This window comes from Rhipicephalus microplus, chromosome 8 (genome assembly GCF_043290135.1).
Source record: "Rhipicephalus microplus isolate Deutch F79 chromosome 8, USDA_Rmic, whole genome shotgun sequence".
NCBI lineage: Eukaryota > Metazoa > Arthropoda > Arachnida > Ixodida > Ixodidae > Rhipicephalus > Rhipicephalus microplus.
In genome coordinates this window covers 16,899,246-16,920,681 of record NC_134707.1, presented here as the reverse complement: position 1 = coordinate 16,920,681, position 21,436 = coordinate 16,899,246, and the positions used below count along the sequence as shown (strand labels likewise).

At 45.8% G+C, this 21,436-nt stretch overlaps 1 protein-coding gene across 4 annotated transcripts in view; it reads left to right on the top strand.

The window, feature by feature from the left end:
• LOC119164183 (5'-3' exonuclease PLD3-like) overlaps positions 1-21,436 on the top strand; it is a 145,139-nt gene that overhangs the window by 64,590 nt on the left and 59,113 nt on the right. The window contains exon 1 of one of the 4 annotated variants that reach the window (XM_037416308.2): positions 8,412-8,553. The exons of the other annotated variants lie outside the window; for them this stretch is intronic. Within the exon in view, the coding sequence (XP_037272205.2) occupies positions 8,500-8,553 (54 nt within the window). The 5' untranslated portion in view covers positions 8,412-8,499. Of the gene's footprint in view, positions 1-8,411; positions 8,554-21,436 lie in introns of those variants that run through there. 4 annotated transcript variants of the gene reach the window in all.

The following is a 21,436-nucleotide window of genomic DNA, read 5'->3' as shown; positions in this document are numbered from 1 at the left end:
GTTAGGGTGCTCTATTGCTGACCCGAAATTAGTGTGATCAACTCCGGGCCACTGCGGTCACATTTTCAATGGACACCGAAATTCTTGAGGCCCGTGTGCTTAGATTCAGGTGTGTGTGTAAGAATCTCAGGTGGTCAAAATTTCTGGAGCCATTCCCTGTGGCGTCAGGCATAGAGTTTCCTATTACACACAAGGGGAAACTCCAACGCTAGTGTCTATGGGAGCTGCAACGCATGATGGGAGGTACGCACATTTGTCTAATCTTTGTACTTCTGGCCTGCTTTTGGCTCCGTGTGTGTTATTGTGGCTTGGAGCTGTTCTCTCACGAAACAAGAATCAGCAAATGTTCAGCGGTTGCACTTCACCACCTTATTCTTTTAGACTTACCTTTCCGAATCTGGTCACAAAGTTCAAAAGGGTTGAATCTTTCTTTCAAAACAAAACCGAAACGCAGCAATAAACGAAGCCGCAAGTACGATTCGCCGCCCGCAAGTACGAGAACTAGGCAAATGTGTGTACTACCCATCATTCCTATGGTCGCTGAACGATAACAGTGACAGAGTCCCCTCTAGTTAATTTTAGGAAACTCTGCGGCTTCATGTATTCGTATAGTTATTTCGGGGCGTCAAACCCTGAAATAATGCTATTAATAATACATGCCATTAATAATAATAATAATAATTATTATTATTATTATTATTATTATTATTATTATTATTATTATTATTATTATTATTATTATTATTATTATTATTGAATACACAGAAAAAACTTTTATTTCCAGCAGAAATTCTCGCAAGTTGACATTAGTGGGCACGTTACACATAATATCAACGTCCACGACGTATATACGTTAAACGTGCTGCGTCTGCGCTCTTGAAAAGTCAGTTTGCAACTATGAACTCAGTATATTCGAAGGAAAGGCCCTCAAGTAAGATGAGCAGTGCACTCCTTATTAAGCCGTATACTGTCGCATTTTCATTTTATATACATCTCCGCTTTTCGTCCAAGAATAACTGGTTTGCAGGGCCACTTTTTGCTTGATCTTCGCACCTCTGAAGTTTTTTTTTTTTTAGGAGTACTTTAATTCATTTAGTGGGGCCTGTTCAATTGGTGGGGCGTCTGGCTTGCTGGAGCTCAGAGCCGTTGGCCACAGCTGTGAATCGCAAAGAATGATGTGACGTGTGTGCTGAGTTGGAGTGCTTCGCAGCCGAATAAAAGTCTGATAATTGTATTCAAATATCGTGAAGGTAACTAGGGAAGTAACTTTACAGCAAACAAGCCAACATGAATAATCCACTTCACTTTCTGCCTTCGCCGCTATTTCCCCTAAAGTTACCATCATTCATAAGAGGCTGCAAGGAGAGATTCAAGGAGGATGCAAAGAGAGGCTCCTATTCATTCTGCTGCTCAGACGCTTGATTTCAATAGAAACAGGCCTCTAAAGCGTGCAGCTCAATCTCTCGAATGAAAAAGGGCAGTTCTTTTACTAATCTGCGTAAGGCTCGGAACAGGCTCGAAACTGGACGAATTCTCAAGACTATAATCCGTGTTTGCTTCTTGATCCTTGTCAGGCTTTAGCGGGGTGATGCTGCAGGTTTTTTTCCCCGTCGATTATCCGGGCGCAGAGGTTACATTTGAACCGCAGATAGTCGCAGACACGACGCAGATTTCGAAGCTGCGGAGACAGACAGTCGCGTTGAAACGGAGCGTTCGCATCTCTCAAAGATCGACGATGACGTCATCGTTGGCGTAGGCCATCCATCGCTTCGGGATCTTCTCATGGACGCTGGAGCCTTTCACGTTCCTTGGTGTTCTCTCGTGCGTACTCGAGGTCTTCGGTTCGCCACCGTCGCTTCGCAGCCTTACGTTTCACTGTTGTCTTCTACATTTTCAGGCGACCAGTACGGAGTATTAGTATCTACCTCATTCATGCAACACAGAGCTGTTTATGATGAGAATTGCTTTCTGATCGGACGCGCAAATCACGGATTTCCTAAACAGTAATAAACTTCTCAGCGCAAAAACGTCCGACGACCAACGCAAGAGACGAGGAAGGTGTCGGAAGTTTTTGCGCTGAGAAGTTTAATGATAGATTACCAACTAGTCCAATCCCTCACTTTACTTTCTTAACAGCTTGGCAGTTAACAACTACTCTTGTGCTGTGCGCATAAACTCGTGCTTTCGCGCCTTGCAAATTGCCTGATGCGGCCGTCGAAAACACGTCCAGAAAGAAAAAACGATACGTAACTGCTCTCGTGGTTTTCCTGGCCTGCGCAACTACATTGCGAAAGACTAACTACCAGAGGTGAATGGACGACAGAATAGTCGTGAATTACGCAAATATATTTTCGACAATTCCCCGTTAAACTCTCCCCGCTGCTTTCACTGCTCGAGAACAACAAAGTCGCGAGGAGCCGTCACACGGGACTTTAATGACGCATTTTCTGCACTAATTAGGAAGAGCAAAAAAAAAACATCTGAAGTGGTCGCCACCACAAAGAATCATGCAGGTACGCTTTGAAGGCTCTAAGTTCTGGCTTTTAACTAGCAAATACTAACATGCTCGTCATACAGGTAATTCGCAAAATGCTGGTCGTGACAGCAATAACGATTTTTTCACTGTTGGTCTCCACCATTGTCGGAGCTATCTCGGAGGTCTCAGTTTTTTTCCTTTGGTTGTACAGCGAGAAAGTGGATACGCGTGTATCCCCATCTACAGTATATACAAACAGAAGACAACTGTCAACGGAACTTTCTAGAATGCGTAATAAAACAGTTCACGCACAAGAAGCGAGAGATGGATCGACAATGCACCTGCAAAGGCGAAAATCGCTGGGGTCATCAGATAAAGCGGGTTTTGTGTTACTGAACTTAACATACATTGCTCTCGCATGTACTTCATCGCTTTGCCATCGTACGTACGCCCAATTTTAACGCAATTTGGCGTTACGGAATGCACATTGGGGTGCTTGCCTGTAACTCGGTGTCATGCGACGCTCGCTTGCACTTGAACAGCGAGTTACAGCACGCTGAAATAACGAACATCTTGACCTTGTACCTGCAGTTCACATTGATTAGCTTCCAACTTTTCTGAAGAGAGGTTGTATTGACGTCAGAAGCTTGCCAGTTCCTTGATTATTCGGGAACTGCACCCCAACACCAATGAAAGAGGAGGGGCAAAGCAAGTTCGCTTGCGGACGACTCTTTTTGCACTACCCAGTCATGGCCAGCGCGATGATGGGAGCGCTGGTGAGGGCGTTTTTTGCAGCGCCACCTGGGCAGAGTTTTACGTCTATTGCAATCTGGCGTCAGAATTAGCGGCGCGGTATTGTGAAAATGTTTCGGGTGAAGCATAATGAAATTCAGAAGGGGCTAGAGTCACGGGACAGAGTGCGCAAAAAAAAACTTATCGTTTTTTTTTTTTTGAAGGTAGGTTTGGCACAGCTCCAAAAATGGCTTCGTTGACTCCTATTTGAGGACCACAGCTCTATTGTTTCGCCTCCGTCGATATTACGGTCACCACGGCCGCTATTCGATCCCGCGTTTTTCAGGTTACCAGTCGCGTATAAACCACAAGATGACAGTCGAGGGTAGACGGTCCATGAGAGCTCCTAATGAGCAAATGCAAAAGCAGCCAGCCTTGTTACCTTCAACGACACTGTTGCCAACACGAGATTCCCAAACGTGAGTCGCCCATTAGGCGCTCAATTTGGTAGAGGGTTTAAGTAGGTCTGGACACTCGTTCTCGTGATAAATTATTACCACGATTGCTGTGATATACACTACAAAACAGCGCTGCTTGTCTCGTGAAAGAAATAAACCAAAAAAGGACTGAGGCACTTCAATTATTTAACACCTACGAGCTGTATGACTGTGCCTGCCAGGGCGATGTATTTCGCATGTGATTGTGGGTGAAATGAATGTCGTCCGTGCCGTAATGTTCAGTGTGCTCGTGAATATTGCTTCGCATTGGATCACTTTACTCCACGCTTAACTAATTATTCTGAAATTGTTTAAATATTCCCTGGCTCTTTTATTATTATTGAACGCCAGATGTTCGGTACACCTGCCCGAAACGTTTTGTCGTGGCGGATGTTGAGTTTAATTATTCAAGATTACGGTTAAGTCAAAGTGTACCATGATAAGTGTGCAACGGCGTTTCATCGGTGATAAATGCTCTCCCTGAACTTTGATTTGAGAAACATAATTTGGATGAAGTAAACTATAACGACATACAAGTAAGCCCGCCACCCTCTTCGTTAGGGCAACCCCTATTGATGAAACTTTCAATATATCAAAGAATCAATACAGCGACTAAGAAGGAAAAATCGCTCACAATTATTCAGTTAGTGCAACTCCCACTCTTATACTCCTAAGTCTTACATTAGACCAGTCACGGTGGTCAGGTTGATGGATTGCTGACGCGAAGGTCGTGGGTTCGAGTAGCGTATGCGAAGGCCACATTCAGATGTAGGCGAAATGATAGAGGCATGTCTACCTGTATTCAGATGCAAGCTAAAGGACACCAAATGATGAAATTCTCCGTATAGCCCGGCATTAAAGCGTCTATCATAATCGTATCGTGGCTTCGTTTAATATGTATTGGGGATATTTACGACTGTACTGGGTACTATGTGATCAATAGATTTAGTTATAAACTTGTCTAAGAAGAACGGCTATTTGGGCTAGTTGGTTAAATTTCTTAGTATAAGGGTTATTACCATGAAGCTTGTCTAATAGAAACACGTCTATCGAACCTATTAAAAAAATTCACACCATCTTATCACACCATCTTTGCATCCTATCGGGGAACCCTGATTGGATGCAAAGCAGCAGCATTGCGCATGGGTGGCGTTCCGAGATGAACGACGCGAACTCGGGTGCTGCGGTGAGCGCCGGATGATTCCTTTGAATTTATGGCTGGGTTAGGCCTAATGGCTTTGGCGGATGCTTCGGCGGGCGAAGGAGCGTCATCTTCTTGTGTCCTCTCCATCGCAGATGAATGGGCCGAGAAAGTTTCAGCACTGGATGTGCGCTCGAGCATTGCGAGTGATGGTGAGGGTGAAGCGAGAAAAAGGTGACACGTGCAGGCATATTTCAGCGCTCACGTGAAGCGCGCGTCGGATTTATTGCGCGTTAACCGATGTGTCGGTGGTGCAGCGAGCGGCGGTTGTGGTACCGGATCGAGCGGTGATAGCGGCAGGTGTTGCGGGCGCACGGACGAGGCGGCAGCAGCGGTCGCGTGGGCGAGCACGTGGCAGGCGATGGAGATAGTGGCGCAAGCGCGCACTGCGGGGGGAGGGGGGGGGAGCGTGATGTCAACGCACAGCTGCGGCGGGACCTATTCGGCACCGCTCCATCACCTGCGTCGAGGAGAGCGCGTTAAGGCGCGTTCGTACGGATGGACAGCGTTGCACAGACTAGTCAAAGAGCTGCTTCGCATCTAAAATGCTTCAAAACATTAGGTATATTTTTTTTCCTGTCGGCATATCGACCTGTTTTTCAGCATGTGCGGGCTTTTGCCTTGCAACACGGCCCGTCATTGCTTTTTTCGACACTTTAAAATGTATCCTAATTGAAGCTGTACCAGAATACGGGGAGTAGCAGAGCAAGTTTTGTTGCAGAATCAGTTCTAATCGATGGTTTTATTTATGTAGAACGATGCGTGTCGGCACACGGACATTCTTTAAATGAATGACACGTTTTTGTATCATACCGACGCACCGCTTAATAATTCATATCACACTACAATTTGCACACGGCCCTTGCAATACTCGAGAACTATTGTTGTCGCTATCACTAAAGGCGACGGAACCTGATCTCACTTTTGTCACACTTATGTAGCAGTAAAGCAAGCAATCAACGCATGAATTTGCACGATGTGCGCATATCTTAAAGGGCCCTTCACCATTCCGCATTCAAAGACGAGAAAGTGGCTTCTTTTTCGTCTTTCCTTCCTACAGGCGTATTTTTTCAACCGTTCCTCGCCACCTGCTTCCTAAAAACACGTGTACATTGTCAGCACAGAGCACCTATCAGGATTTCGCGATTATCAGCTACGTGCTGTTATCGCCGCTTGCTCAAACACACGCACATGCACACGCGCACGCACACATGCACACGCGCACGCACACATGCACACGCGCACACGCACGCACACATGCACACGCGCACGCACACATGCACACGCACACACGCACGCGCACGCACACATGTACATGCACACACACACATGCACACATGCACACGCACACATGCACACGCACACGCACACATGCACACGCACACACGCACACATGCACACGCACACACGCACATGCACACACGCACATGCACACACGCACACATGCACACACGCACACACGCACACGCACACATGCACATGCACATGCACACACGCACGTGCACACGCGCGCACGCGCACATGCACGCGCACACGCACATGCACGCGCCAACACACACCACACACACACACACGCACACACACACACACACGCACACACACACACACACGCACACACAAAATTAAGTGAAATCAGTTGATCGGGCACGATAGTCATGCGAAACAAGCAATAACGGATCGGCGGCTGCGTTATATGAACTGTTAGAGAGTATTCATTTCATAAACGTCCCGGTAATCACTGTTATTGCGTCACGAAGTGGGCGAGAAAGACTAGGCGAGAAAGACTAGGAAAAATGTTTAACGATTTAGAGTACTTTGTCCTCTACTATAAGAAAGCAGCAAGCCGTCCCAGTACAACCATGTGTTTAGAAATGGCTGGTGAACGAATTAGAGTACGTGGTACTCTACTATGAGAGAGCACTGGGCCATCCCGTGGGCCTCTGATACACAAAGGACGATCTCTATGAGGGCAAATAAATGGTTCGCGTAAAAATATCTCTGCGTATGAACGAAAATGCGGCTGTTCACCAATGCGGACCTCGGAGGTGCTCCGGCCGCATCCGTCTTAGTATGCGCAGTTTTCCAATAACTGATACCCTCTCGCTTGTCTGCTTATCGGTGGTCAGCCGTTTCTGATATGGTAATCTAATCTTTGAAAGAAAGGTCGCTTGTTGTTTTACGTTGCCACACTTTATCGTTACCTTTCACTGTTGCACTTCATTGTTCCACACTTCATCTATAGTTGCTGTTTGTAGCGATTGTTTCGTTGTGCTGCTAAGCACGGGGCAAAACGTCGAATTCCCGGAATAAAGGAAGCAGTTATAAAATAGCATTGCGCAGCAAGGTAGAAATTAAGTGGTACATCACTTAAACGCACACGCCAAGTCAATTTGCACGCTTGGGGAAGATGCTCTTACAACGACAGTACGCCGAGTTTCCGGCATCAGTGGCGGCCTTGGCAGCGTCTTCTTTGGTCGGAAGAGAAAAAAAGCAGCGTTGGCCGTTAGCGAAAATTTGAAGTAGATGCAAATAAATACGGGAGCTCGAGGGCGTTTCCAGTGTGGCTTTCTTTGCGGCACACTTGAAGTCTTCACCGAGAAGTGAGAATTGCCCCGCCACGGTGGTCTAGTGACTAACGTACTCGGCTGCTGACCCACAGGTCGTGGAGTCGGATCCCGGTGGAGATGGGTGCATTTTAGATGGAGGTGACAATGATGTAGGCCCGTGTGCTCAGATTTGGGTGCTCGTTTAAAGAACCCCAGGTGGTCGAAATTTCCGGAGCCCTCCACTACGGCTTCTCTCATAATCGCATGGTGGTTTTGGGACGTTAAACCCCAGATATGAATCAATGAATCAGTAAGTGCTCGTACCAGCAGGGAAGAAAACCTTCGAATTGATTTTCTTCAATAAGATTTAATTACAAACAAACACTATGTTCAGTCGTCCGTCTCAATAATGTAGTGTTTTCAGCGCTTGTCAGCTGACCTGGAGGTCACGGGTTAAATCCTAGCCGCATCTCAAAAAAAGGTGACAGGTAAAAAAAACACCTGGGAGTGGCTAGTTCATTTAAATGCACGTTAAAGAGCCTCATGGGATTGAAATTAATACAGAGACCCCACAGCGGCCTGCTACATTGTCATATGGTTGTTCGGGCACGTAGAATTCAAACAATTAGTTATTTATGATATTGTCAGTGACTGTCCACTTTGTAAAAGTGCCCTCAAACAGGTCTATATAGGGCTTGGCAATTAATGGAAGATAATGAACGTTGATCACCACCACACGGAATACACATGAGCTACCGGTGCTATATCAGCGGAATGTCACTGTCTCTTATCTTTGTGCATTCAGTGTAGCAAGATAACGGCGGGAGTGTTCTTCGAGTAAAGCGCCGGAATCACGAAGCGAAAACTCGTTCAGACGTACGACGCAATTTTGTCAACGTGCTATCAGCGGCCAGTGTGATACACGGCGAAAGCCCCTTATCGACGCTTTGTCCGGGGACACGGTGATATCGTTCGGCATGGCTTACTGCTAGAAATCGAATCTCGCTCATTATAGACGTTGCTTTTCTGAGTGTAGCCCCGGACAGAATGACGCCACCCTCAATGAAGACCGCTTCAAAGCCTTCCGGAAAGCTGCAAGCGGTGAGCAAAAGTTCTATGCTTCGATTCGGCAAACTTGCTGCACGCTTGTACCAGTACGACACCAAAGTGATATTCGACATTCAAGGTATCCAAATGTTCAACACCATATAGTTACCACTTAGCTGCTATGTGCGGAATAATAATAGGAATTTTCAAAATTGTGCGTCCCAAAATTACGATACAATTACGAGGGACGCCGCAGTTAAGAACTCCGGAAATATTGAGCATCTATAGGTTTAAAGCATAGGCGTGGACGCACACCGAAACGCAAATACGCGAACACGTGATTTCGTTCTCTCCCTCACAAAAGGCAATGCGAAATGCTATTGCAAGCGCTTGCAAGTATGAATTCGGAAGGTTTGCAGTGGATTCATATATGGCATAGTAATCACTTTAGTTAGAAATGCTCTGAAGTCATTCATTTGATGTCTACACGCAAGCTAGTGCATTTAGTTCTATGGTTTAAATACCGTAGGGTGGTGGTACTTGCCCGCAATAATCTTGTTTAAGCTCGTTTCTTTCATCTTATCACATCAAGTGAATTAATATAAGTAGACTTCTTAACCTGTCATGATTTAGCACGCGCGACGCAGAGTTCCCCCAGTCTCCATTTCTGGAAACCTTTTGCTTATAAGTCATAAGAGAGTGCCTAAACGAACGGCCTCGATTTTTCGTGGCTCATGGCCGGCATTGACGCTCGAACGGGCAGGTGCATCACCGGCGCCAAATCGCGTTTAGCCTCGTTTGCGAGGCCAGGGCGGGAATGTGGGACGCGCATCTGCGGTCCTTCGGGGAGCGGGGGAATGGAGGTTGAGGGGTGGATGGCCGGTCCCGGGTGTCTTCGATATTCGCGAAACATCGTCCTTTCTGTGGGAGTGAAGAAAGAATTAACAAGAAAGGGTAGTGTGAAGTATTGATGAGTGTCTCCGACGAGCATGGATTGAGCCGCGAGACACATCTGTCTTATAGCTGTAGTGTCTGACGCAAGAATGACAGAGAAGCCTGGGGGCGTGAACTAGATTTTTTTGTAAATATTGCCACGTAAGTTTATTTCCCCTTTGCTGTATTCGGTTTTCGGTTACAAAAATACTGCAAGCGATTCCCAGCGCAAACCACGCCTGCAGTGTTAGAGAAGCTTCAAGACTAGTCAAGATTGCGAGCATGACGCAAACACTCAAACTTGTTCCAGAGCTTGCGTGACCGCCAGTGATAAGGCTGGAAAGTTCGGCACGTGATGTCTAAAAGACGGCGCCTCCCAACCATGGTCACATTATCGACGGCTGACGCCCTGCACGCAGCTATTAGTGCCACTGTGTTGCTGTAATCTGACTTCCCATTTACCGGCCACAAGTTCTGCCAAACGAACTGTTTCATCTTGGACATAGAGACTCCTGCCTTCGTCAAGGTCACGAACGCGTGATTTATGTTGTACAGTGTCAATTTTTATTTATTTACAGTATACTGCGGTCACAAAGGGCCATGCAGGTGGGAAAATATACAGTTTCGAATTTACAAGCACAAATGGAGCCGTAAGGCACACAAGCTCACGGAAAGGAAACAAAGCAATCTTACGGCATATCTAGAAGTATTACCAGCACAGCCCGTCAGGATAAAAAAATAATACAGTTCTAAGGAGAGCGACGCACACTATAAGAAGTGTAAAAGTAAACAAAAAAGAACTCTTCCCGGAATACGTCGGGTGCGTAAAATATGAAGTAACACTGCATCATTCATTGAACACTGAAGTAACACTGCATCATTAATACGTCGGGTGCGTGAATTATGAAGTAACACTACATCAATAAAACACATAGTCAAAAAAACAACGAAATGCAAAAGTGAAAGCGATGAACATTCACTGGTTTACTGCATTTCCAAATCAATAAGTAGCGCACTTTCATATGCACTTGCAGATTTTAAAGAAACAATATTTTCAGGCCGCGAATTCCGATCAGCAATGGTTCGCGGAAAAAAAGAGTACTTAAAAAGATTAGTGTGCGTTTGATAAGGAAGTATAATATGTGCATGTTGATTTCTCTATGTATGTGACAAAAATGGCTGAATAAATGCACGCGCATTCACATTGAGTCTGTTGTAATAAAGCATATATAAAAATTTAAGTCTTCATATTTTCCTGCGCTGCTCTTAGGTTGGAATCTTATTTGCCAGCATTAAAGATGATGAATCTGTTCTCTTATATTTGTTGAATATGTAGCGTACTGCCCGCCTCTGTTTATTTTTATGAAAGGGAACACGGGAGCGCGTAGCCTGCGTGCTCTGGCGTCTGCTGGCAGCGCGTTCAAGCGAGAGCGAGACCAATCGCATTCTCTCCTGGTGTCATCTCGCGGCGAGCAAAACAACCATTCGTTGCTGATGTGAAACCAGCGTCAAGATTGCGAGCCCCTTCCAAGCGATTACACGAGAGCTGGTAATCGCCCTGAAGAGGGAGGGGGTCGCAATCTTTCCAGCGGTTCCGCATCAGCACTGAGATCTTGTTTTGCTCGCCGCGAGATGACACCAAAAAAGACTGTGGTTGCTCTCGCTCCCGCGAGAGCAACCAAACGCGCTGCCAGCAGCCGCTGGAGCGCGCAGGCCACGCGCTCCCGTGTTCCCTTTCATAAAAATTGACGCTGTACATTCGCGCTGATTCACCTGCCACGATGGATCAGTGGTTACGGTAATCGGCGGCTGACGCAAAGGTTGCGGGTTCGATCCCAGTTGCGGTGGTCACGTTCTGGAGGAGGCCGTGTATTGGAGGCCCGAGTACTGCGTCATGCCAGTGCTCGTCAAGAACACCACAGCATCGAAATTTCGGGAATCCTTCAATGCAGCATCTATTGTACTAATCTCGTGGCTTTAGAAAGTCAGACGACGGATATTATTAGTATATTTTACGTAGCATTAACATAATGCTTCGTTGATATAGTATTCCTTTCCTTTTATTGCGAATCATACGCGCGCCCACATACGAAAAGGAAGGGGGGTAAGGATTCAACTACACTGTATGTGAACCCACTTTCGCACGCCAGTCCCTGCGACCTCTGAGCAAAGTTAAGAAGCCTTCGTAACATTAAACATGGAAAAAACGAAACTGATGAGTTCGGGAGTAACAATTATCTTGCACTCGGAACATTCCGAAAGATTTTCAAAAAATAAAGCATTCCTACGCACGAAAATACCCCGAAGTTGCGAAAGACAGACAGACCAAATGAAGCTAGATTATCGCCGCGACCCAACTACACCCATCGATCTGCCGCCGGGCAGAGACGAGTTCTTACTTCTCGGAAACCACTCTGCGCCTCGCGGCAAGGAATTACAACAGCGACAACGGGAATCATAAGGACATCACTAAACTATTTAGTTGGGGAGCATAGCACGAGTGTTACCAGGAACAACGCAATACACCTGGCTAGGTCAAGCCCATTTCATTCCCATCTCTCATATATATATATATATATATATATATATATATATATATATATACATATATATATATATATATATATATATATATATATATATATATATATATATATATATATATATAATGTGTGTGTGTGTCTGTGTGTGAGTGAGTGTGTGTGTGTGTGTGTGTGAGGAGGAAGGGCATCTGCCGAATGACTAGTGCCATTGCAACATCGCTGTTTCTGCTGACTTTCACAACTGTGGTTATCTGTATAACCGGTTCCTATATTTATATTTTTATAATAGCTTAGCTTCTTTGTTTAGTCCGAACAGGCGCTGTTAATGACGCACATTATTATAATGTTTAGCGGAAGTAGTGATTCTCTGTGCGTAAATTACACGACTGGAGGCGCTTCAACGATTGGCTGTAAAAATTGATGATTAAACTACATATCGCTGGCTTCTTGGGTATTCGCCTTTTCTCTTCTTTTTTTCTTTATGTAGTATTTTGAAACAGGAAGTGGTAATCAGACAGGAATGTTTTATTCATGAACATCACTATCAATTCTACGCAACGTCCACAACAAAGAACCGTCACATGCCTCTCCTTGGGGTTAGTGATGTTACCATTATCTTTATTCTCATGATTGTCTTCGATCGCTTGACATGAGAATACCGAACTTCCGGTAGGAAGTGATTTGGTTTTATCTTGCCAACTATGAGCTCCGTGAAAGTTGTGGAAAACATGAGCGGCTCTTTTATTTAGTAACGTAGCTTTCTGGTCGAGCTGGTTCATAGTAATAAAAAAAAGCAGTGAAAAACCACACGAAGACAGCGAAGAACAGCAATCTCACAGGACAGACGCTGGACTTACAACTGAATGTTTATTAAAGAATTCGGAAACTTTTTTCAAATGACGAAAAAAAGAAAAGCCAGAAGCCCTTGCTCTGTCTGAGAAATGGGGACAAGGGAATCTTGGTATACCTGCCCGTCGCACATAGCTGCAGGCGTGGCTCTGTGGTAGATCACTTGCTCGCCACAAAGGCAGCCTGTGTTCGCTTCCCACACGAACCGAAATATTTTGTTATTGACCTACTCGAATCTGTCGCAAATTTTCGCGCACGGACTGTGCTTACTTTTCGCCAGTCCGCCATGTAGAATCAGTGGTTGGGGTGCTCTGCCGCTGTCCTGAAGGTCGCAGGTTCGATAACAGCTGCGACGGTCGCATATCGAGGGAGGCGGAGTGTCAGATGCCCGTGTACTTTGCGATGTGAATGCACGTTGAAGATGGTCGGGATTTCCGGAGCTCTCCCTATGGCATATCTCTCTCTTCCTACATCTTCTTTAACATCGTCTTTTTTCGTCTTTAAATCTGTCCTGTCTTCTTCTCTCTTCCATTTACTTCCGATTTTTCCTGGCGGCAAGGGTTAACCTTGTGTAATTACCCAACCTTGAGTAGTTATATTTGGTTATAGTGGCAATGTACGGCTGGCGTCTGCAGCCTTATGCTATCATGTGCTTCAGCGTCCCCTGGTTGGACTCCATGGTGGGTGGTCGCCATTGCTGCCGAAAAAAAGTACACTACTATGGGAACACCTGCATTTCCCCGTCTCCTAGATCGTCCTCCGCCTAAGAGGGGACGCACCGATGACATCTCAATTTTCAGCCAACCCAGACAATGCTTTCCCAAATTCCATGTTGTGCACAGCAAAAACCCAACAAAACAAGCCAGAGCCATATCACCATTTCTTGTTGCTAAATCTCTGACCGAGCTCTTTGGCCCAGGATACAAGGTTACAAAGATGGCTAGCGGAGACCTTCTCCTTGAGCTGCCTGAAAAACACCACTATGAAAAACTTGGCAGTCTCGTAGCATTTGGTAATATCCCAGTATCTGTTTCACCTCATAGATCGATGAACACCTCACGCGGAGTTGTTTCAGAAGCAGACCTTCTTGAAATGTCTGAACAGGAACTGCTTGAAGGGTGGAAAGAGCAAAATGTCACGGATGTGAAACGAATCGTCATCAGACGCGACAACAAAGAAATACCTACCAAACATATAATACTCACTTTTGCATCTAGCACACTGCCTTCATCTATAGACACAGGCTACATCAAACTCTCTGTCCGTCCCTACATTCCAAATCCAAGACGATGTTATAAATGTCAACGATTTGGTCATGGCTCGCAGAACTGCCGGGGTCAGGAAACTTGTGCAAGATGTGGTAGCCACGGCCACACATCTGATAGCTGTGTTACTACGCCTCACTGCGTGAATTGTGACGGGGAACACGCCGCGTATTCGCGTTCGTGTCCTAACTGGAAGAAAGAAAAAGAAATAATCACTCTTAAAGTCAAAGAAAACATTACATTCAAGGAAGCAAGACGAAGAGTGTCGCCATTTTACGGCGCAACATATGCTGATGCGGCGCGTCAGGGGGCAACGCCGCACCAGCCCTCGCCACCCCTCCGGCCCGCGCAGAGCGAGCCGTCGGCTGTGGCACCTGCCCCCAAGGCGGCTGTAGCCCAGGCTACACCGCCTACTCCCAAACAGAGACCGGAGACTCCAGAGTCTTCGGGTCTCAAGGCCTCCTCTCACCAGGCAAGGCCCAAAATCCAAACTAACAGCCCGCACGTGCGGGCATCCAGTGCCTCCGAGGAGGCAATGGATACGTCGGCACCCTTGGTGCCGAAACAGCGGCGTGGCTCCTTGGAGCGCGCCAAGAAAACAAAAAAGCAAATAACAGGGCCTGATGACGGCCCTGTTAAGTGAACTCAAACTCCCCGTCTAAACAGCCACTCGCTTTTCGTACGCACAGCATTATTTTACATTCACCATGAACACTCAAATTATACAATGGAACGTCAGGGGCCTCCTCAGAAACCTTGACGACATCCAAGAACTCCTACACGAACACTCACCAAAAGTGCTGTGTGTACAAGAAACACACCTAAATTCAAAACACACAAATTTTCTTCGTAAATACGTTATTTTTCGAAAGGACCGAGATGATACCATGACATCATCCGGAGGTGTTGCCATCATAGTAAATCAAGGAATTGCATGCGCACACTTACAACTCCAAACATCCCTTGAGGCAGTGGCTGTTCGAGCGGTTCTTTTCAATAAACTGATCACAATCTGCAGTATTTACATTCCTCCTAGCTATCAGCTGCAAAAACGTGATTTATACTCTTTAATTGATGAACTTCCGGAGCCCTATGTTCTCCTTGGAGACTTCAATGCGCATAGCAGGCTATGGGGTGATTCTCGGTATGACGCGCGAGGTCGACTGATCGAACAGTTCCTTCTCTCGTCGAGCGCGTGTCGGCTGAATCGAAAAGAACCAACCTATTATAACCTCGCTAATAACACCTACTCCTCCATAGACCTGAGCATAGTATCTCCATCTCTTGTGCCTCTACTCCAGTGGAAAGTTGTCAGTAATATGTACGGAAGTGACCACTTCCCCGTAGTTTTGAGCACAACGACAGTAACTGAGTGTCCACCACGTGTTCCCAAGTGACTCATAAACAGAGCCGACTGGGAACAGTTTCATACTATCGCTTGTCTAGGTTGGAATGACATCTGTACTTTGAACATTGATGTTGCTGTGAAATACTTCACAGCGTTTTTGATTGATGCTGCAACAAAATGCATCCCACAAACAAATGGACACCCTGGAAAACGATGTGTGCCATGGTGGAACTCTGAATGCCGAAACGCGCGCAAACAGCAAAACAGAGCTTGGAGGCTGCTTCGGAACTCACCGACAGCCGAAAATCTTGAAACCTTCAAGAAAATAAAGTCTCAAGGCAGGAGAACGCGTCGGCAGGCCAGAAGAGAAAGCTGGCAGAAGTTTTTGTCAGGGATCAATTCTTACACACAAGAGGCCAAAGTCTGGAACATGGTCGGTAGGATAGCAGGGAAACAAGTACACACACTTCCACTCGTAAACACTCAAGGTGATACCTTGGAAGATCAGGCAAACTTCCTCGGGGCACATTTTGAACGGGTATCCAGCTCGTCCCACTATACTGACACTTTCCAAAAATACAGAACAAGAATAGAAAAGCAGAAACTCGAACACAAATGCACTAGATACGAGGCATATAATCAAGCGTTCAGTCTAGCCTAGCTGCGAATGTCTCTAAACTCCTGCAGTACTTCTGCCCCAGGTTCTGACCGTGTCGTATATGAAATGTTAAAAAACCTACCGATCGAAACACGAAAAACCTTACTTTGTTTGTACAATGCTATTTGGTTTTCTGGCACTATCCCTAACTCCTGGAAAGAGGCTATTATAATTCCCATTTTGAAAGAGGGCAAGGACCCTTCTTTACCTTCGAGTTATAGGCCTATTGCACTCACAAGCTGCTTGTGCAAAATCTTCGAAAAAATGATAAACTGCAGACTTGTACATTTCCTTGAAACAAACAATTTGCTCGACCCATTTCAGTGCGGGTTTCGAGAAAGTAGATCCACCACAGACCACCTTGTTCGTATCGAGGCACAGATCAGGGACGCCTTCGTCCATAAACAATATTTTCTCTCTGTGTTCCTCGATATCGAAAAGGCTTATGATACTACATGGCGTTTCGGAATTCTAAGAGACCTGTCCCACCTTGGCGTGCGCGGAAGAATGTTTCACATAATCGAAAGTTACCTGTCAAACCGGACATTCCGTGTCCGAGTGGGCACGGCTCTTTCCCAAACATTCGTCCAGGAAACAGGCGTGCCACAAGGTGGTGTACTTAGCTGCACACTTTTTCTCATCAAGATGAATTCCTTGCACTTGTACATCCCTCGCAATATGTTTTATTGTACATATGTCGACGACGTCCAGCTTGGCTTTAGATCTTGCAACCTGGTAATGTGCGAGCGACAGGTTCAGTTAGGTTTAAACAAGGTCTCCAAATGGGCAGAGGAAAACGGATTCCGACTGAACCCACTAAAGAGCACGTGTGTCTTGTTCTCCCGAAAGAGAGGCATGCACTCGGAACCTGACATTGAATTGAACGGTCAACGTCTGTCTGTCAATGTGGAGCATAAATTCTTAGGATTAATCTTGGACAACAAGTTGACCTTCGTACCGCACATCAAGTATCTAAAAACAAAATGTTTAAAAGCCATGAATGTTTTAAAAGTGTTGTCACGTACTACGTGGGGTAGTGACAGGCAATGTCTCATGAATCTGTATCGAAGCCTCATTCGCACCCGCTTAGATTATGGGGCCATTGTTTATCAGTCTGCAACACCAAGTGCTTTGAAGATGCTGGACCCCGTGCACCATTTGGGCATCCGTCTTTCTACGGGTGCTTTTCGCACCAGCCCCGTAGAAAGCCTTTACGTTGAGTCAAATGAGTGGTCGCTTCATCTGCAAAGAACCTACATGTCCTTTGTATATTTCCTTAAGGTGATAGCAGACAAGAGGCACCCCTCATACTCTACTATTAATGACTTGTCGAGCTCCATTTTTTTTTCAAAACAGGCCTTCAATGAGGCAGCCCTTCTCAGTTCGCCGGAAGGGTCTAGCTGAGGACACTGGAGTGTCACTCGAACACAGTTTAATGGCTCCTGTAGCATACCCGCCACCGTGGCAGTGGCAGACTATAGATTGCGATGTGTCTTTTTTAGAAGTTACTAAACATGCGCCTATTGCCCATATTCGAACATACTTCTTGGACCTTCAACACAAATACACACGTCCTGAATTTTTTACAGATGCCTCTAAGTCTAACTCCTCTGTGTCCTACGCTGCTGTTGGCCCTTCCTTTTCGGATGCTGGCCCTCTACATCCAGGCACAAGTATCTTCACAGCGGAAGCTTACGCGATACTTGTGGCAGCTAAACACATCAAACAATCACAAATACAAAAAGCAGTAATTTATACAGACTCCCTCAGTGTGGTAACGGCTCTGCACAGTCTTAAAAAACAAAAAAACCCTGTCCTAGTTTCACTTTACTCCATTTTATGCACCCTCCACACACTCAACAGACATGTTGTTGTGTGCTGGGTGCCAGGGCACCGTGAGATTCAAGGCAACGTGATGGCGGATCAGCTTGCTGCATCCGCCCACGAAAGCACTGCCATTACACCGACATCAATCCCGGCCCTTGATCTTAAGCTGTCTCTCAAACGAAAACTCAGGGACTACTGGCAGAGCAAGTGGGATACACACACACAAAACAAACTACACGTTATCAAGCCACACCTTGGCCATTGGCCACCAGTATCAAAATCACGTCTAACAGAGGTAACACTAACAAGACTCAGGATAGGACACATATACACGACACACACGCATCTTTTGTCCGGTGGTGATCCACCATTGTGTGACAGATGTGGAGAGGCATTGACAGTCCTTCACATATTAATCCAGTGCAAACACTTAGAAACTCAAAGAAAACGACATTTTCCATTACCCTACCGACAGCATATACCTTTACACCCGGCAATGTTCGTCGGTAGGGAACCGCTTTTTAGTCATAAATCACTGTTAGCGTTTTTAAAAGAAATTAATAATTTTCATATCATACACCCGGGCATTCCGTAGCACGACCTCTCTAGAGAGGTTTTTGCTGCGGCGGTTACACAAGAAAGCACTTGCCTCACGGCCCTTGGACGCAAGGGTATGAACGAGTGAGGCACTTGTGCTAATGCCATTCATATCCACCATCGCTTTTTATAATCACCAACTCTTGTCATCTATCTTCACCACACACACCTTTCACGGCATGGTCATGATTTTATTACTTGTATGTTTTTACCCGCCTTACCGCGAGGAATTTTATGGCCTTTATACAGCCGCTTATCACAATCATTGTCCATATTCTTGGTAACATGAACTGGCGCTCTTTGGCCGTGAAACGGCCCTTGCGCCACAAAACTTCAAACATCATCATCATCATCTCCCTATGGCATCTCTTACAATCATAAGATTGGTTTCAGGGCGTTAAACCCTAATTCTTGAATAATAGTGGATCCGCCAATCCCCAAATAATCCCTAATAATTGGCCCTGAATAATCGAGCTCCGGTTGATGCCATATTCATAGATTATAGCGAAACATTTGATACGGTGTGCCACAGAAAAACCTCTTATAACTTCTAATTGAAATCATTACTGACGAAAAAAAATTTATAGATAGCTGATTGGTTACGCACAAGGACACAGTTTACTACTTTCAATCGCGCACTGTAGTCATCGGCCGCAGTTCCTTCCAGCGTACCGCTGGGCTCGGCGCTTGGGCCCCTATTGTTAATTATTTACACCAACGATGTCACACGGGTCGCTCGGAAGTCATCAGTGAAACTGGCAATTGTACGCTGACGACTGCGTGCTTTAGACTAGTGTAACAAATGAGCGGGATCAAGAGGGTCTTAACAATGTATTTGCGTGCTTTTGTGGCTGCAGCACTATGTGGCAAGTGAGTATCAACTGCCGAAAGACTGTACAAATGACATTTACTAATAAAAGGTACCCACTAGGTTTCAGTTATAGTTGTCAACGGGCACAACCTCAATTCTGGGAATACCTTCAAATATATTGGCATTACCTTCACTGCAAATCTAAAGTGGCACCTTCACATTGAAACCATTTCCGCTAGGGCACTTAAGTTGGGATACTTGAAACCAACTCTGAAGCACTCAACCAGGCACTACAAATTAACTGCTTGCACATCCCACGTCAGGCCATTACTTGAGTACGCTTCAGTGTTATGGTCACCCTACACAGCAGTTGCCATGAATAAGCTTGAGTCCATACAGAAGGAAGCAGTAAGGTTCATTTTTCGCCGATATGATCACAATTTTCCTCCTCAATGTCTAAAGAGAGGGGTTAATTATTTAGAGTACTAAGTGGTGGAAAGCCGTCCCTTGGGCATTACCCTTGATCAGGTCACATCGACAAAAATCACGCCTGGGATGGGCCTGGTAGCTAATACGTGTTTGAAAAAAAAAGGGGTAAACGATTGTGAGTTCTTGGTACTCTACTATGCGAGAGTAAAAAGCGGTCCCGTTGGCCTCTGGTCTAGTGGCTAAGGTACTTGGCTGCTGACCCGCAGGGCGCGGGTTCGAATCCCGGCGGCGGCGGCTGCATCTCCGATGGAGGTGGAAATGTTGCAGGCCCGTGTGCTCAGATTTGGGTGACCGTTAAAGAACCCCAGGTGGTCTAAATTTCCGTAGCCCTCCACTACGGTGTCTCTCATAATCATATAGTGGTTTTAGGACGTTAAACCCCACATATCAATCAATTGGCCTCGCATTGATTGTGATTCAGAAAGAACAAAATCTGAACGTACCACTGCTGGAGCCCACATGCGCTTTATCGTTAGAGCCACTGGTTCATTGACGCACGCCTAAGCTTATCGCTCTGCCGTATAAGATTGCATACATGGCCACAGTTTCATTCAAGCTCCGATTTGATTGTTTCTCATTTCAAGAAGCGTGCCACGCACCGATCACACACATTTAATATTATTCCTTTTCAGCCGTTTGTCAATTCTTTCAGGCAGTCTATTTTTTTTATTATTCCAAGCGTTGTCGACATTTGGAACAGACTTGGTCGTTCCTTGCGGGAAAAGTCGCATGATCAGTTTCTGGAAGAACAGCCGAAGGCACATACTGTGATACTTTTACTGTGCATTGCATGACAGCGGTTAAGTTTACTAACTTCTGTACCCACTTCTGCTATGTCTCGTCGATCGAGACATCAGTATTTGAAAATAAATAAATAAATAAACAACTAGATAAATAAATAATAATAAATGAATAGATGAATTAATGAATAAATATGTAGATAAATAGGTAAATAAATTGAATACTGCATGTCCCATTCTTCGTAGCATGGTGTCCACCGCGAAGCTAAATGAGGTTTTAGGAATCAAGAAAGCGATGTGTACGGGAACTGATTACGCTATCGCGTCCTACTCTTGAAGGCGAAGCTCTGGCGTTCTTCATTTCTCGGCAAAAAGGTGGGTCAAAATACGTAAAGTTACCGGCAAACCGTGGAGAATGCACACTTCTTTACGATCACCGGCTCGTCCTTCGCGTGTGTGACGCGGTGGCCTCCGAAATCCGCGACCCGCAACACGATTCGCTCGGATGAAAAGCAACGAAAGCCTCGGAAACGCGCAACCCTAATTCGGGTCATCGTGGTGTGTGACCTGGTTTTGGACTCCCGTCGAGCCGAGCAGTTTGACACACGAGGGGAATGGAGGGTGGAAAAGGCTGACCTAAACAAAGAGATGAAATGCCCCTGTCTATAGATCAAATCAATTCTCTAGTGTGCGAGCGGGCTCATCTACTCACCAAGCTGCATCCGACAAGCAACCTCCCGCCTTGTCCTGAAGATTGAGGAGCTTGTTAATCAACGACAGCTTTCGGGATTCCCACCAATACCTTTCCCCTCCCTTGGCGGCTTGTTCTGGGTCGCGTGTAGGTGAACAAGCCGCCAACCAGAACTTTTGGCGCCAA